The sequence below is a fragment of the Cucurbita maxima genome, unplaced genomic scaffold (genome assembly GCF_002738345.1).
Source record: "Cucurbita maxima cultivar Rimu unplaced genomic scaffold, Cmax_1.0 Cma_Scf00038, whole genome shotgun sequence".
NCBI classification, from domain to species: domain Eukaryota; kingdom Viridiplantae; phylum Streptophyta; class Magnoliopsida; order Cucurbitales; family Cucurbitaceae; genus Cucurbita; species Cucurbita maxima.
The window spans coordinates 697,286-713,771 of NW_019272054.1; the positions used below are offsets into that span (position 1 = coordinate 697,286).

At 34.2% G+C, this 16,486-nt stretch overlaps 2 protein-coding genes across 5 annotated transcripts; one reads left to right on the forward strand and one right to left on the reverse strand.

Moving 5' to 3' along the window:
* The first annotated feature begins 428 nt into the window (after positions 1–428).
* Positions 429–4,912, forward strand: LOC111468885 (probable aquaporin NIP5-1). 4 transcript variants are annotated; one of them, XM_023114017.1, is made up of 4 exons: positions 429–517; positions 3,135–3,257; positions 3,996–4,415; positions 4,502–4,912. In XM_023114017.1, exons 2-4 carry the CDS (start codon positions 3,174–3,176, stop codon positions 4,784–4,786), a joined length of 789 nt encoding a protein of 262 aa, XP_022969785.1. In that variant the 5' UTR covers positions 429–517; positions 3,135–3,173; the 3' UTR covers positions 4,787–4,912. The 4 variants fall into 4 exon arrangements, with proteins under 4 accessions (XP_022969785.1, XP_022969788.1, XP_022969786.1 ...); XM_023114020.1 differs by lacking the exon at positions 429–517 and adding an exon at positions 2,837–2,892; XM_023114018.1 differs by lacking the exon at positions 429–517 and adding an exon at positions 2,864–2,958.
* Positions 4,913–5,913: 1,001 nt separating this feature from the next.
* On the reverse strand, positions 5,914–7,950 carry LOC111468884 (probable receptor-like protein kinase At1g33260). The gene is made up of 2 exons (XM_023114016.1): positions 7,228–7,950; positions 5,914–6,943 (listed from the first exon to the last, which is right to left on the reverse strand). The coding sequence occupies exons 1-2, from the start codon at positions 7,556–7,558 to the stop codon at positions 6,183–6,185; spliced, it is 1,092 nt and encodes a 363-aa protein (XP_022969784.1). The 5' UTR covers positions 7,559–7,950; the 3' UTR covers positions 5,914–6,182.
* Between the last annotated feature and the right edge of the window lie 8,536 nt (positions 7,951–16,486).

A 16,486-nucleotide genomic window follows, 5' to 3' on the forward strand; every position in this document is an offset into this window, starting at 1 on the left:
GCAAGGAACGCACTGCCTGCTTTCTTCTGCCCGTCCATGACCTTGAACACAGCAATGGTGGTAATATGCCTCATAAACTCATGATCTTCATTCCTCTTAATTAACCAATGTGGGACTACTCCTTTCAATAATTCTCAACACATGATCTCCACCATTCGGATCATTATGAGTTTTGTTAACTTTCTTCATAAGCTTTTATTTGATCTCGAGTTAAACTTTTGCAGGGAATTCTCAGTTCTACAGAATTCAATCAATCAGGAAAGAGTCTGAATTTGAACTCCTTTCTGAGGGCAACAAAAACGATTATGATTGGTAAAAATCTCATCTTCTTTGATTCAGAGTTTGTTTAATTGGTAACTCTTCTGAAGTTATCTTCATGAACACTGCTTATTGAAGGCTTAAAACACCACCTGCAACTCCTTTGTTCCCATCTTTGGAAATGGAAGCCACTGCTCCACATATGAAAGCTCAGAAAGAGACCAGATTTCTCCAGCTTCTCTCACAGCCACAGTCACAGGTGCGCTTCTCTGAAATTTTTTCATAATCCAAATAGATGTGAGAATTATAGTTGTCTACGGGGAAGGGATAGGGAACCGCCTCCTATTTCATATTTCTGCCCCAACCTCCCGACCCCTGTTTAGCTAAGGGGATAAATCTCTCTCGGTTAGAAACTACAAATCTCCACAATGGTATGATATTGTCCACTTTGAGCATAAACTCTCATGACTTTGCTTTTGGTTTCTCGAAAGGCCTCATGGAAATGTGTATTCATTACTTATAAATCCATGATCAACCCCTAATTAGACGATGTGAGACTTCTCTCCCAACAATCCTTCTCTCGAACAAAGTACACCATAGAGCCTCTCCTGAGGTTTATGGAGCCCTCGAACAGCCTCCTTTCAATCGAGACTCAACTCCTTTGGAGCCCTCGAACAAAGTACACCCTTTGTTCGACACTTTAGTCACTTTTGTCTACATCTTCGAGGCTCACCACTTCTTTATTTTACATTGGAAGATTCTATTGACATGGCTAAGTTAAGGGCATGACTCTGATACCATGTTAAGAATCACAAATTTCCACAATGGTATGATATTATCCACTTTGAGCATAAACTCTCATGGCTTTGCTTTTGGTTTCCTGAAAAAGCCTCATACCAATGGAGAGGTATATTCATTACTTATAAATCTATAATCAATTCCTTAATTAGCCGATGTGAGACTGCTCTCCCAACAATCCTCAACATCTCCGTCCCGTCCAGGGTGGAACTGAAATGGACATCTCGAGAGAGAATCTTAATTTCCTTCATTCGGACTGATTGACCTGCGAGTTAAATGTAGATGAACTCTGGATTTTCTTTCATGGTTTCTCTAATCTTATATGTATCACTGAAGTATCCATTGAATCTCAGTCTCCATGTTGCAATTATGGCCAGGCTACTAACAATTCAGAATCAACAAAGAGAAGCAATGGAGTTGAGAAATCTCCAACTACAAATCCAAGAATACCATCCAGATCCATCACTCCCAGTTATAAACCACGTATCAATTCATCAACTGAACCCAAAAACACCCAAAGAATCATAAACCCAAACCAGAGAATCTCTCAGGCATCATCAACAGACCCCCCAATCAAAAGAAACAACAATAAAACGAAATCCACAAATCTTAAAGAAAGTTACACAGATTATCTAACATCAAACCTCTCCAAGCCAAAGGCAAAGCCAAACCCAAATCCAAGAAGTAGAACGACATCCCCAATTGTGAGATCAACAATAGCATCTCAAATTCCAGAATTCTCCAACGAAACACCTCTGAATCTGAGGACTGATCGGTCGAGCTCGGTGACGAGAGGGCGGCAGGTAGGAACCGAGCAGAAACCAGAGGCGATCAACATCAACTCCAGAAGGCAATCGTGCTCGCCAAGTGTGACGAGGGGGCGCAAAGTGGAGGTGAAACAAGAGATTAACAGGGGCGGAAACTTGAGTAATGATCAGAGAAGAACTGAATCTACAAACATTATTGGAAGTCGAATGGTGGAGAGAGTGATGAATGCCAGAAAAGGAAATAAAAATACTTCAAAACTCTGTGTTTATTAAATTTTGTTAACTTAATATCATGCTAATCTATCAGATTCGAAATTTGGATTCAATATTTGATGGCTTGATATCCGCAAATTATTGGCCTGAGCTGGATTTGAACCCTACACCCCTCGAGACAAAGCCATGATACCTACTTTTCTTGAATTACTCTAAGAGTGAAGAATATCTCGATTAATGAGTTCTGTTAACACGAACTTACCTGCATTTTTTGAATTTTATTCATATTTTAAACCAAACAGGACTACATTAGACATTAAATTTTTGGTTTGTTTCTGCCCTCCTATTATACACACAATCAATTAAGCATTGATTCGAGAGGCCAATTCGAAATGGACCATAGAAGCAACCGTATCATCACGTTAACTTGCTATGATACGTTAACTTGCTATAGAATTTTATTGATGTCCATGTCTAAACATTTAAAGGCCAATTGGGATGCTCTTTCTTAGGGTTCATACTTGTTCATTTCTATGCCATCAAATATTGTGATAGAAAGGCTTTAAAAGTATTTTGAATCTGTATTCAATAATTATCGTGACTACTTTATTGCATAATTCTTTATGGTATTTGGTTTCTAAAGGGTCACAACATTGAGTAACTTGTGGATGTCTGAATTTCCTGTCTTCGATTCTTAATGCTATCAAGTTAGATCCTCTAAATACTCATAGATTCTAATTTTTCAAAGAAAAAAGAAAGCTATAGTAACGTGAATATCACTCTCTTCTATTCTTAAATAGAGGGGAGAATTATCATTATTGAGTTGCAATGATCAAGAGTATTTTGCAATATAAAGGTACTCTTTAATCTTCTTCAATTCGAGTCTTTGTTCTTTATTGCCTGAGCTCGACAATTTCATAGGGTATGAAGGTTCGATAATCGTTTTGCTTTTAGTTTTATACTCTTTAATATTAAGTTTACAATCACTATTTCTACCTATAATTTTTTTTTGAAATTTTGCGTAGAATTCAAATGTATTCGAGAAAATAGTATGAAAATCACCATAATTTTTTGTTAAAAACATGGGTTATTTTTCAGTAAAACATAGAAAACGAAGCCATCATCCACCAGAAGCCAATGTCGCAAATCGAGTGCTTACCCATCGACGCCCCAAAGAGGAGCCAACCTCGCCTTCCGACTCATGTCTCCCTCACTCGGAAGGTACTTATTTTTTGTTTTCTCATGTTCAATCATGTCAAGGATAAACATTTTAACTATAATTGAATAAGAAGCTTATTTTGTGAAATTGGTACAAATCACGAACCTACTATTCTAAGTCATATAGAATGGCACATTAGGTTGGTTCGACAGGTTTTTAAGATCAAGCTCTTATCTCAACTACAACAATTTATATCATCTAGTCCATGTGTGAGATCCCACATCGGTCAAAGAGGGAAACAAAGCATTTTTTGTAAAAGTGTAATACCGTGAGGCTGATGACGATACGTAACGAGCTAATGTGGACAATATCTGCTAGTCGTGGGCTTGAGTTGTTACAAATGGTATTAGAGCCAGTCATCGAGATGGATTGTGAGATCTCACATCGGTTGAAGAGAGAAACAAAATGGGTTAAAGCAGTGACAATATCTGCTAGCGGTCGGCTTAGGCTGTTACAAATAATATTAGAGTCAGACATCGAGGGTTTGCCAACGAGGGCGTTAGCCCCCACAGGGGTGGATGTAAGATCCCATATCGGTTGAAGAGTGGAACAAAACATTCCTTATAAGGGTGTGAGAACCTCTTCCTAGTAGACATGTTTTAAAATCGTGAGGCTGCCGATTATACGTAACGAGCTAAAGCGGATAATATTTGCTTGGATTGTTACACCCGACCTGACTCAACCGAATTTTTTTAGGGTTGTAATAGGTTGAAGCTGAATATTTGAGTGATATCATGTAGGTGGGAGCAGAATTTGTTGGCACATTCATCCTCATATTTGCTGCAACAGCCGCACCCATCATCAACCAAAAGTACAATAACATCACCTCTCTGATCGGAAACGCAGCATCCTCCGGCCTAGCGGTGATGATCGTAATTCTGTCGACGGGACACATCTCCGGCGCCCACCTGAACCCCTCACTCACTATCGCCTTAGCCGCCATCCGCCACTTCCCTTGGGTTCAAGTCCCTGCCTACCTCACCGCCCAAATCTCCGCCTCCATATGCGCCTCTTTCACTCTCAAAGGTATTTTTCACCCTTTCATGTCCGGCGGCGTTACAGTTCCCTCCGTCGGCACCGGCCAAGCCTTTGCTCTTGAATTCCTCATTACCTTCAATCTCTTGTTCGTGGTCACTGCTGTCACTACTGATACTCGCGTTGTAAGAACAAAAAATAAATAAATAAATAAATCCCTTCAATTGTAAGTTTTTGCTTAATTTTAGTACTAAAAATTTAATTATCACAGGTTAGAGAGTTGGCCGGAATTTCCGTCGGAGCTACCGTGATGCTCAACATTCTTATCGCAGGGTCATCCACCGGTGGTTCAATGAACCCCGTGCGGACTCTTGGCCCCGCCGTGGCCGCCGGAAATTACCAAGAATTGTGGGTGTACATGGTGGCTCCTATACTTGGGGGGATTGTCGGTGCCGGAATCTACTCTGCCTTGAGAATCAAAGATGATGAAATGGATATTCCGCCGCACGTGAGGAGCTTCGGTCAGTACACAGGTGGCAGCTGTGTTCGTGTTTAAATGTTCTTCTTGTATTCGTAAAAATACCATTTTGGTATCGAGTCGATTGAATTATACTTAAATTAATATTATTTTTGTGTAAAAGCGATCCATGACATAATAATATGGATGTTTCGATTTTAGTATAAAATATAACCAGCCACTTAATAAGAAACGAACGCACAGAGAATCCAGCGAACTATCAAGAACAATTCATAGACAAACGAGAGAGGACTTAATATCAATGTCAAACTCTCCTTTATATAAACGTACTAACGCGTATTTTAATCCTTAATTGGACATCAAATAGATGAAAACAAGAAAATAGAAGATGATTTGAGAAGATCATTGGAGCCAAGCAGACCAAAAGGCAACACCAAGGTGTTGCATGTAGAACTGTCACGACATTACCAAGCTCAAGCTAAGGAAGCATCATCTTGATGCTTCAAAAAATTAAAGATGAAATGCAACATGGTCGAAAAAATTGTATGCACTCCTCCATGAATTCTGTCACATCATATCTAAAATTTTGTATTGCATTCATGTTTTTTACAAAATCCAATTAAGAAGTCAACCTTATGTCTCTAATTCTGCATCTTCTCCGTTCGTGGGTGGTCACCATCTTCTCCGTTTCTTTCCCGATCAATCTTCATTTGTTGAAAGCATACCATTGTCAAGTTCTTATCATTATAACGTTCTGTCTCTAATATGATATGCTTTCAGAGCGAAGAAGTGGTACCGATTACTTTTTCCCTTCTTCTTATAGTATAATATGATTATTTATTTAAATGATATCTAAACTTAAAAAGTATTAATAGTGATTATCTATCAAAATTTTATGTATAGAAAAATTACCAAAATACCCTTACGTTACCCCCTCTCAAATCTCTCCACCTTCACTTCCATCAGAGCGGGTTGTTGTCTAATGCTAATGACCAAACGTTAACAACTGTCGACTTCGACAATTGCCCCAACGATTGCTGCTCACCTTTGTCATTACTAACGATCATAACCGACCACCACCAAGTATCACCGCTCATCGAAGACCCCTGATTTCACGTCACTTCCATTATCGTCAACCACCGATAATAGTCAATGGTCAATTATAGTAGTTTGAATTAATTTTAGGTTACACCAATGGTATGAAAATTAGTTTGACATGGTAAGAAATTGGACAAAATATGAGTTTGAAAATAACAATGAGAGAATGGGGGCCCACAATTGACACTCTGGCAGCCACATAATTCCAAATCGGCACAAAATAATTGCTGTCATGGACAACAAGTCATCGTCGGTGATGGCAACGTGGACACCATCCTCCACGTTTTTCTTTTCTTTTTTTTTTTTTTCCTATTTTTAAAATCAAACAAACAAATATTCTTTCCTAACCCATTTTTACATATTTACCCTTTTGTTTTTACCATCTCCCCACATCCAATAATTTACTGCCACGTTTCCCCGCCCATAACCCGTCGCTCACATTCCCGATCTTCTCTGTCATCATCTGCAGCACGCCTCCGATCACCGGCCTCGGTGCAGGCGGCTGCGCTAAGCAGGCCGCTGCGATTGATAGCAACGCTCCGGCTTCATTGCTATCGAATTCTCCCCGGAGCCGCGGATCCACCAGTTCCGCCACCGCCGACGGTTTAATTCCTTCGCCGTCGCGAACTTCTGGAGGTAAAATTGAAGTCAAAATCAGACCCTTCTCCGAGCAGAAAGCCACTTTTCCGGTGATTAGCTCTAAAACCACCACGCCGAAACTGTAAATGTCGTTCTTCTTTGAGGCGATTCCGGTTCTTAAGTATTGGGGATCTGTGTAACCTGGAGATCCCATCATCCATTGCTTCGTTCTGAAGGGGCTCGACGGCGACGACGACGACGACGACGGATTCGCTATCGCCGATGAGAATCCCATTTTCGCCGATCCAAAATCACAGAGTTTGCAATTGAATCGCTCGTCCAGTAAAATATTCGATGATTTTATATCGCCGTGAACGATTTGTAGACTGCATTTTTCATGGAGGTATTCGATTGCTTGAGCTAACTGAAAGGCTATGGCTAATCGGATTTTCCATGGAAGAACCGGCACCGCTGTCTTCACCACCGCCGCCGGCCGGTTGTGGAGCTTCTCTTGCAAGCTCCCATTGGAGACATATTCGAAGACCAAAGCTCCTTCATCTGCAATTTTTTAAATACATAAACTTTAATTAATCATTACAAATTTGTGATTAACAGTTAATGAAAGTTGAAAGATGAAACGCAAATTATTGAATTGCTTTTATTCTTAAAGCAAGCGTTATCCTTTACTGTCTTTTTTGCTTTATTCTTTTCCTCTGTTTCCTCTGTTTTCCTCTGTTTTCTCTCTGAGTTCGAATCTTTTATTTTTGGGTCTAATCCAAATTTGATTAATTAACAAACAAATAATTCGAATTCCATTAGAGAAGAGAAGATTAGATTTTCACCTCGTTCATCGCAATAGCCAAGGAAAGTGACAATATTCCGGTGGCGGAGCTGCAGAAGAATGTCCAATTCCTGCCGGAACATCCGGTTGAGCCGCTCACTAGCACCCAAAATCTTAACCGCCGCCGGAATCCCCGGCGCCGTCCGAGCAAGATAGACGTTACTGAAGCCGCCGGAGCCGACAACAGTGGAGAAATTCTTAGTAAAAGCCTCGATTTCAGTCCACCGGAACTTCCTAGCACCAAAACCAGGCTGAATTTCAGCATCAAGAACGGTTTTTTTATCAGCAACTTTCGATTTCCTCTTCACTCTAAAGAACCGAAGCAAACCCATTTCATAAAATCAAAAACCAAACAAAACCCAGGAAGAAAACCCAGAAAAGTGCACAAATTTGGATTAATTTGAACAAAAATTATGAAATGAAGAGGGTTTTTTAAGGAATGGGGTCGGTGGGTGTAGCGTCAAAAAGAGGTGATTATTTTAAAAAAGGAAATAACTTTCATGGAAACAGAGAATGATGAAAGAGTGGGATCACAAGAGGGAGTGGGTATCATTGATAATCCAATCCGATATGGTTGGTGGATGCAGGGGCTCTGGATTTGGGCTTGCCTGGGAAGAAGCGACGAAGAAGAGAAGGAAGCTTTTGACTAAGGAACACAGCCAAACGCAGTACCCACAGACCACTCACTCGTGCGGGGCATTTTCTATGTATTTATGGGTTTGTTTGTTTGTTAGGTTTAGGGTTCTAAGGCTTTTGGAAATAGAAGGTGAGGAGGCATTATCTGACACTATTTGGATCTTGTTTTGTTTGGAGACACACTAAGATCATAAATAAATTCATGGGTGTTCTTAGTTCATAACATAAATTCTTGCAAATGTACCATAAACAATGATCTTAACTATGGGAAGTAAGCATCAACCCATAATGGTTCGCCTCAAAAGTCAAATTCCCGTGCCTCGATTACTTCATTTATCATTATTATGTGTAAGATTACACATGAGTCGTAAAGAGAAAACAAACATTTTTTTAAAAGAGTGTGTAAAACTCTATTTAATATGCGCGTTTTAAAATCGTGAGACTATACATTATGAGTTAAAACATACCATCTTTATTAGCTATGATCAATGGAGAGAAATGCTGACATGCTCGAAGATATCTTACCTCATCTTTTAATTCAAACTCTTTCTTGTTCACCCAATTGTGTCTATCTCTTTTTTTTTTTTTATTATTAATAGTTTGGTATTCGAAGAACTTGGATCAATCCAATCCAAATTGTACTGTCTAAGATTGGGTTATGAAATTATTTGAGTTGGGTTCAGTTTAAATAAATAAATTTATGAGTTGGGTTGGGTTAAAACAATCTAATCGAACAAAGTTAATATATATATATATATACACACACATACAAAACTATACTAAAAGTGATTGACGACTAGGGTTTATTGTGGAGGCACAAGATACCTTCGTTGGCGTCAAGATACTCTAAATCTCGAAGCATCGCATCATAACTCTGTCCTATTTGCTTGTAGTTTCGATAGTCTCGGTACAACATATTACTTCGTTTTAACTAAGTGGTGAATAGTTTAATCACCAAATCTCGACTCACTTATATTCTATTATTTAATTTTTGGAAAATTTCGATTCATTTTAAGATCATAATTGTTTTAGTCAATTTTATCAATTTTATTGATGTTGATTGGGTTAGTTGAGTATATTTAATCAATTTGTTAAATTTTTTAATTATTATTATTTTTTATTAAAATTTGTCTATTTTCTTTTGTTTTTAGTTTTGAGTATTTAACTTTTTCTTAATTTTTTCTTTAATAGAATGAAAAAATTGATTTAATTTAACTTTTTAAAAAATCCACTTTAAATTTAATTGATTACACCTCTAAAAATTATCATTTAAAAAAAATGTTTATTTTTAATCTCTAAATTTTATACTTTATTCTATTTTAATAAACCTTAAAAAACAATTTTTATTTCTATTTTAAAAAAAATCACATAAATTTAAAAATTAAAATTGACCCATTTAATTAAAAAAAATAAATTCTTAAATCATAAATGGACAATATGAAATTTCAAAGGTGTGTTAAGGTGCAAAATCATTGCTTAAATATTTTTTTAAAATGTTTAAATTTAGCCATTTTTTAATTATCAATAAAAAAATGAAAAAATAGAAAATGATATGTCAACAGAAAAGGATGACTTCACCCTATAATTGATTCTTTCTTTGAAAAATATAATTTTTTTGTTCAGATTTCAACTGGCATTATTATTCCATAAAATGTTATTTATAAATTAATATTAATACAATAAATGCATGATTTTCTTAAAATAGAATATTTATAAGAATAAAAATATAATTCTTTAAAAGTATTGAAATTTTCGAACTTCTTTAAATAAATATAAGTGAGGATATTAATTAATTAATTTGTATTAATTATCATATTCGATTAATTTTTTTACGAGACATATGAACAAAAACAAAACACGCTGAAAGTTCTCGTATTAGTTTGTAAGAATAATCTTTACTCTTAAAAGTACTTCAAGTCGAGAACGTAACGTGGTCATGTTGAAGGGAAAGTCGAGACTCAGGTCGGAAGGGAAATAATAAAATATATATTTCATATTGGAAGGGCATAAAGCACATAGCTTTAAATTTATTATTAATATATTTTAATTTTTGAAATAGGCATAAGGTTAGGATGGTAATTTGGCTATATTCTTTGAGTGAGTGAAAGACAAAAGTGAAAATTTGTAGCTTTTTGGATAAAAAGTGAACATGGATTCTTATCCATTATATTATACATTTTTTATTTTAAGGCTAAATTAATTAAAAATAAATAAATAAATATATTTTGCACTATATTTGTGCATTTTCAAAAGCCTTGATAATATCTTTTTAATTTAAAAAAATATAAAAAATACTCTTACGATAATAAGATATAAATAATTAACTTCTACAATGATACGATGGTATTCACTTTGACCATAAGCTTTCATAATTTTACTTTTTCGTTTCCAAAAATTTTCATACAAATAGAAACCGTGTCTATTTCTTATATACTCACGTTCTTTCTCTTAATTGGTCGATCTGGGTGTGACACCCGAGTAAAAGGAGAGGTATATGAATGAACCGGGATTACATTAGAATGAAAGCGACCCTAAAGAAAGGATGACGACTAAAAAAGACTTACAAGAATTTAAAGTTATTACATATACCAACACGATGTATCTTCCTTTTTAGTGGCTTAGTTATAAAAACTTCATAATTAAACGTGTTTTGTTTGGAACAATTTTATGTTGGATAATCTCCTGTAAATTGTCTTACATGCATGTAAGTGAGGATAAAACATACAGGAAGAACTCGTGTTGGTCGATGGAGTAGATAATGTGATCATGTCTCAGAAGAATGTTAGAGTCATCAAGTGGCGAATCTTAAATGAATTTATAATTTCTATATAAAAATAAAATAATAATAATAATAATAATAAAAAAAAGAAATGAGAGGTCAAATTAAGAGAACCACTTTTTTCAAAAACACGCGGCATTGAAGTGGATGGCGCCTCATACCTGCTACCGGCTTTCATAATCACTTCCTTAATTAATTAAAATTAACCATTTAATTATTTAATCAGTGATTAAAATCACGCCTTAAATATCATTTGACGTGGTCGCTTTCTATTGGGACGTCTTCCAACGCTTACGTGGACCTCGATGTGGACGTCTCCGTTTACCCTTGTTTTATTTTTCATTAAAAAAATGTTTTGTTTTAACTAGTGAAGTGTATAACTCAATCAATTCATTTTTTTTTCTTTATTTTCTTTATTAAATTATATATTTATTTTTTCAACTCAAAATTACCTAATTATTCCATTTCAGTTCTTATTCCGTCACCCGAGATCCGAGTCAACATCAACAAAGTAAGTGGAAAAAAAAAACAATGCTATTGATCGATTATTTAATAGTGTCTGAGGTACGCTGAAAGGAGATAACGTAAGTGAGCGAATATTAAAGAGACCCTTTTTAATATATTAAGAAAAAATGTTCCTACAGACCAGATCGACTCGTTTCACCATGAGTACCTTCATATTAGTTTGAATGAGATAGTTTTAGTTTTATGTCCCACTCACGTATTTTTAAATATTAAAAGTTAATAGATTAATTAGATATTAATTTACTTTATTTTTTAATCTCAATGTGAACAAAATGATAATAATAATAATAATAAAAAAAAAGTTTTGAATAACTTTTTTTAATTAGATAATTGGAAATATTATATATTGAACTATGGAATTGTTGTCGGTTTGTTTGGATTAATTAAAAATTTGAATTTGTTTAAATAATTGTGTTTTTTGTGTACTTGTTGTTGTGGTTGATTAGTTGAGTGAAGGCGACAGTTTTTGACCAAATGAACCAATGTTTGAGACAACGATGACACTAATAATTTATTCCATCCAAATGTCAATTCCCCATTGGTTTATAATTAATATTTTATTTTAATTCGATGGCCACAAATGCTACGGTGGATAAGTATAGACATCATTGTCGGTCGAGGGATAAGTCAAACCTCGAGGGTTAAAATCTTAAATTTGTAAATTTATGAACCGAAATACTACCGAATTCAACCCGAGGGATAACGGTGTAATTTTACATATTAAAATAAGTCAAATTAGATCATATAATACTTGTGTGTCCTGGTTCAAATAAACCATAATGGGTTCATTAATAATAATTTAGTCCAAAGTCCAAAGGATTAGGTCCAAAAGTGAGCAAAGCCCAAAGGTCATCAAAGCCCAAGTCCACAATCTGATATCATATTGTTTAGGGATCATTCTAAGTTATGAGACCTACGCGCTACCCAACTGCACCACCACCCATAGATAGCAAAATTCGAAATTCGGAGCCAAACCAACACAAAACATTTTTTTTTTTTTGTTAGGTTTTATTGGACCTTTTTTTTAAAATTATTATAAAATGAAAAATATTATGGGGTGAGAGACTCGAACTCTTGACCTCAGGATCACTCTAAACTATGAGACCTACATACTAGCCAGCTACACCATCGCCCCTTGATAACAAAATTTGAAGTTCATAGCCAAACCGACACAAAACATATTTTTTTGTTGGGTTTTATAGGACTTTTTTTTTTTTTTTAAATTGTTATAAAATGAAAAATATAATGGGTGAGAGAGGCTCAAACTCTCAACCTCAGAGTCACTCTAAACTATGAGACCTACGTACTAGCCAACAGAACCACCACCCTTTGATAACAAAATTTGAAGTTCAGACTCAAACCGACACAAAACATATTTTTTTTGTTGGGTTTTATACGACATTTTTTTAAAATTGTTATAAAATGAAAAATATTATGTGGGGTGAGAGAGGCTTGAACTCTCGAAGTTATGAGACCTACGCACTAGCCAACGTTAAATAATTACCTAACAAGAAAATAATTACGTGCAGTGTATTTTGTAGATATCTATTGATTAGATAAATACTTAGCTATGAATAACAAAGAATATTGTTATAAATAAAACTTTTACATTAAATTTTAATAAAAAAGAAAGTATAATAACAAAGCTTTAATACTATGAATTTTGTGATTAGGAATTTAAACATTATAAAAATCAACCCATTATTAAATGATTGCCATGATTCATTCCAATCAATTGTATAAACATTTTATTTTCTTTAGTTTTAAAATCTTAAACTCGTATCAATAATAATAAAAAAAAAATCAATTTAGTTCGTATAGTTTAATCAAATCGTATACTATTCCCGACATCTCAAGTCATTACCACATTTAATATAAGTCTGTCCAATAGTCCAATAATTTTTGTTATTTAATAACTCGTGTTGGGATATTGCTTTAGAGAATGAACCATGGGTGGTGAGTAATAGAAGTAAAAAATACATATTCATATGACCCAATAATCTAATAATCGGGATTACTCAGTCCAAATCGAAAAACTCGACTTGGGTTAAATTTTTGGAAAATCAAAAAATTCGGCTTGGTTGATGGATTGATATTTTTTTGGTTAGGTCAACTCGATCAACTTAAAAATAAGGTTACAACCTAACTCAACCCAACCCTACCTTACATTGTGGATAAGCACGATTTAATTATAAACTCCATTCGGGTTGCTCAAGACACCAACCCAAACCAACCCAAATTTCAGGTTGGTCCAAATTTTCTTTAAAATCCAATCCAACTCAGTTCGGGTACACCCGTTTATGAAGTTGACTCAAATAATAGTAACAAAATGTCAATACAAGTACAACTCAATTCGTTTACACGTTCTATTCTCGAACTCTCGATGATCCGAGTCTACGAGTAAATAGGGTTGGAGGAGATGAGTTGCACAATAAATGTAATAGAGAGAGAGGGAGAAGGAAATGGAAAGCGGAAAGTGTGGGAAGGGGAAGTGGTTAAAAGAGAGAAGCAAGAGGCATGTGCAGCGATATGGAGATGGAGGGTAGATGCCAGGCAGTTGGGGGATTCTCAAATCCACCATAAACGCCACGCACGTTCCCTTACACCCTGTACTCATCTCTTCTTGTCTCTTTTTTTTTCTTTTTCATATCCACTCTATTGTCAACCATTTCTTCATTACTTTCCCACCACCCGACCCGACCCGACCCGACTATACTCCAATTCATCGAAACCTACACGTTCTTCACTAAGAGACCCTAATGCTCGAATCTCTTACCCTACGTCTAATGTCTTTGGTCTCCCGACTTCCAAAATTGTGTCTACCTATCCTGAACTTGTCAACATGAGATAGCTCAACCGTTAAGGTGTAAAATAGTTCAAGCCCTTTAGCTCATTACGTATTTAAAACGTGTTTACTAGAGAGAGGTTTCCACACACTATAAGAAATGCTTCCTTCTCATCTCCAACTAACGTGGAATCTCAAATTAGTCCGTATACTTCACTCCTAGAGGTCTAGTTCATTTTAGGGATGATTTGAATAACAAAAAAATGATTGGTTCTTATAGTTTTACCATTTTTTGCTTTAAAAAACATATCATAAATGTTTAAATGTAAAAATCGAAAATAAAAAACAAGAACCAAAAACGAAAAATGAATTTATTAAATATTGAAAAGATTAAGATCAAACTTATCTAATAAAATATTTCATCGCACGTTAATCATATAAACGTCTTTCGATTCAAAATATAAAGTAATTAAAAATATATTTAAAAAAAGAAAAGAAAAGATTATAAAATATAATTTATTTTTGTTAAACAATAATGAGCAGATAATAATGTATATGTACATTTAGGATTAAAATTATAAGATTTATTATTATAACTGATCCATTGCATCTTCAGCATTACCTATCACAATTATTATCCAATCCTGATACTAATAAATTAATAATTTCTCTTTCTTGCCAGCCAAGTAATTTCATTTTCATCAATTAAGTCACACTTACCATAATTAATGAAAATCTTGGGTTGTTGTTTTTAAAATTATATTCTCAATTATTGCAACCCACCCCCTCTAAATTCTTTTAATTTACATTATTTGCCTCATTAACATCCTCGTTATTATAGACGGTCAACTGATACAAATTTATTCTGTTCGTTCATTCGTGACATCAAATTCTTTTCTGGGTCTTCTTGTCTCTCTCTTTTTTATCTAGGTTGACTTATTCTCTAATTGTCAAAGTTTGTCGTCGAAACTTATAAACATGTTAGCTAAAGTAGGTTGAGAATGGAGATTATATTCTTTTTCTCCGTCTTTACCAGAACCACATCCTAATATCTGCTAAAATAAATGATATTTAAAAAAAAAAATGAGAATAGAAATTAGAGACGGGAATGAGAAAACCCTAAACCTTTTCCATCAATGCTCCATTTCATAGACATCTTTTGGTGAGAGATCGAACTATATTAATTTCAAATTTCAATATTACAATATAGTCGACAACTTATTTATAATAATAATAATAAATAAATTGTACAAGGTGGAGACTGTGTTTGAAATATAATCTTTATCTTTATTTTTGTTTCGCTAACGAGTTTTCTCACGGTGGATATTTCAAATTCTACGTCTCCACACTGTCCTGTTGACATCTCTAATTAAACGGGCTTATTATTTATTTTATTGTATTATTTTCAAAGAAAAATTACCTTTTTTAAACATCACTATAAACTATTTTATTTTGGTTTGGTTTGGTTCGGTTCGGACGTTAAAAATAAAGTGAGGGACTGAAATGGAATTAAAAAAAACGGAGAAAAAGGAAGGTGCCACATCATCATTTTACTATTCAAATTTAATAAAAACTATTATTAAATAGTGATATGATTGAAAAAATTTGAAAATTAGGAACAAATCTAAACTTTAAAAACATTACATGTGACAATAAAAGAGAAGTAATGAAAATTTTATTGATTATATTATGCACTTAACTAAAATATTCCATTCACAAAGCATAATTTAATCACTAAAATATTTAAAATATCAATAATTTTCTTTTAATTTTGTACCTCCAAACTCGTGCCCACTTATTCCAATTACAATATCCTAAATTTTATTTATTATATTAAAAATAAATTCTAAAAATTTACCCATTTAAAGTGAATTTAATTTTTTTAATTTAAAGAATAATATTTTAATTGGATAAAAGAAATATAAATTTATATGAGAGAGAGGGGGAAAGGATAAGAAAATGGATACAGGATTTATGCGCTGTCAAATTAGATATATTTATATTTATTTTATATTTTTGTGAGTGAATTTAGTGAGATTGGATATAGTGGGGTGACGTTTTGGCATTTGGTTGAAGAGGGCAATGCTAAAATCACCAACTGTTTACTGCTGTCACTCTTCTCCATCACGTGCTCCTTATTTAATATCCTCCGACAACTTCGTTAAATTACACTCAATCGCCATGTGGCGTCTCATTTTTACCCTTTTTTTTTTTTCTTTTTCTTTTACACTTTTTTCCCTCTCATTTTCCATTTTTCATTCTATTTCTTTTCCTTTTTTCTTATTTACTACCACACTTTTAAATCCCTAAATTATTATTATTATTATTATTATTATTATTATTATTATTATCCTTTTCTTTTTGGGTTTCTTTGAAATTATAATTAACAATAATGTGCGCTACATGTGCCCTCCCCTCATATTATTCTTAATGTTTGTTCTATGCTTTCCACGATTTTAAAATACGATATTCTCTCTCAATAATCCTTCTTATTATCTCTTATGCTCGAGGAAATGAAATTGATTCTAAAGATAT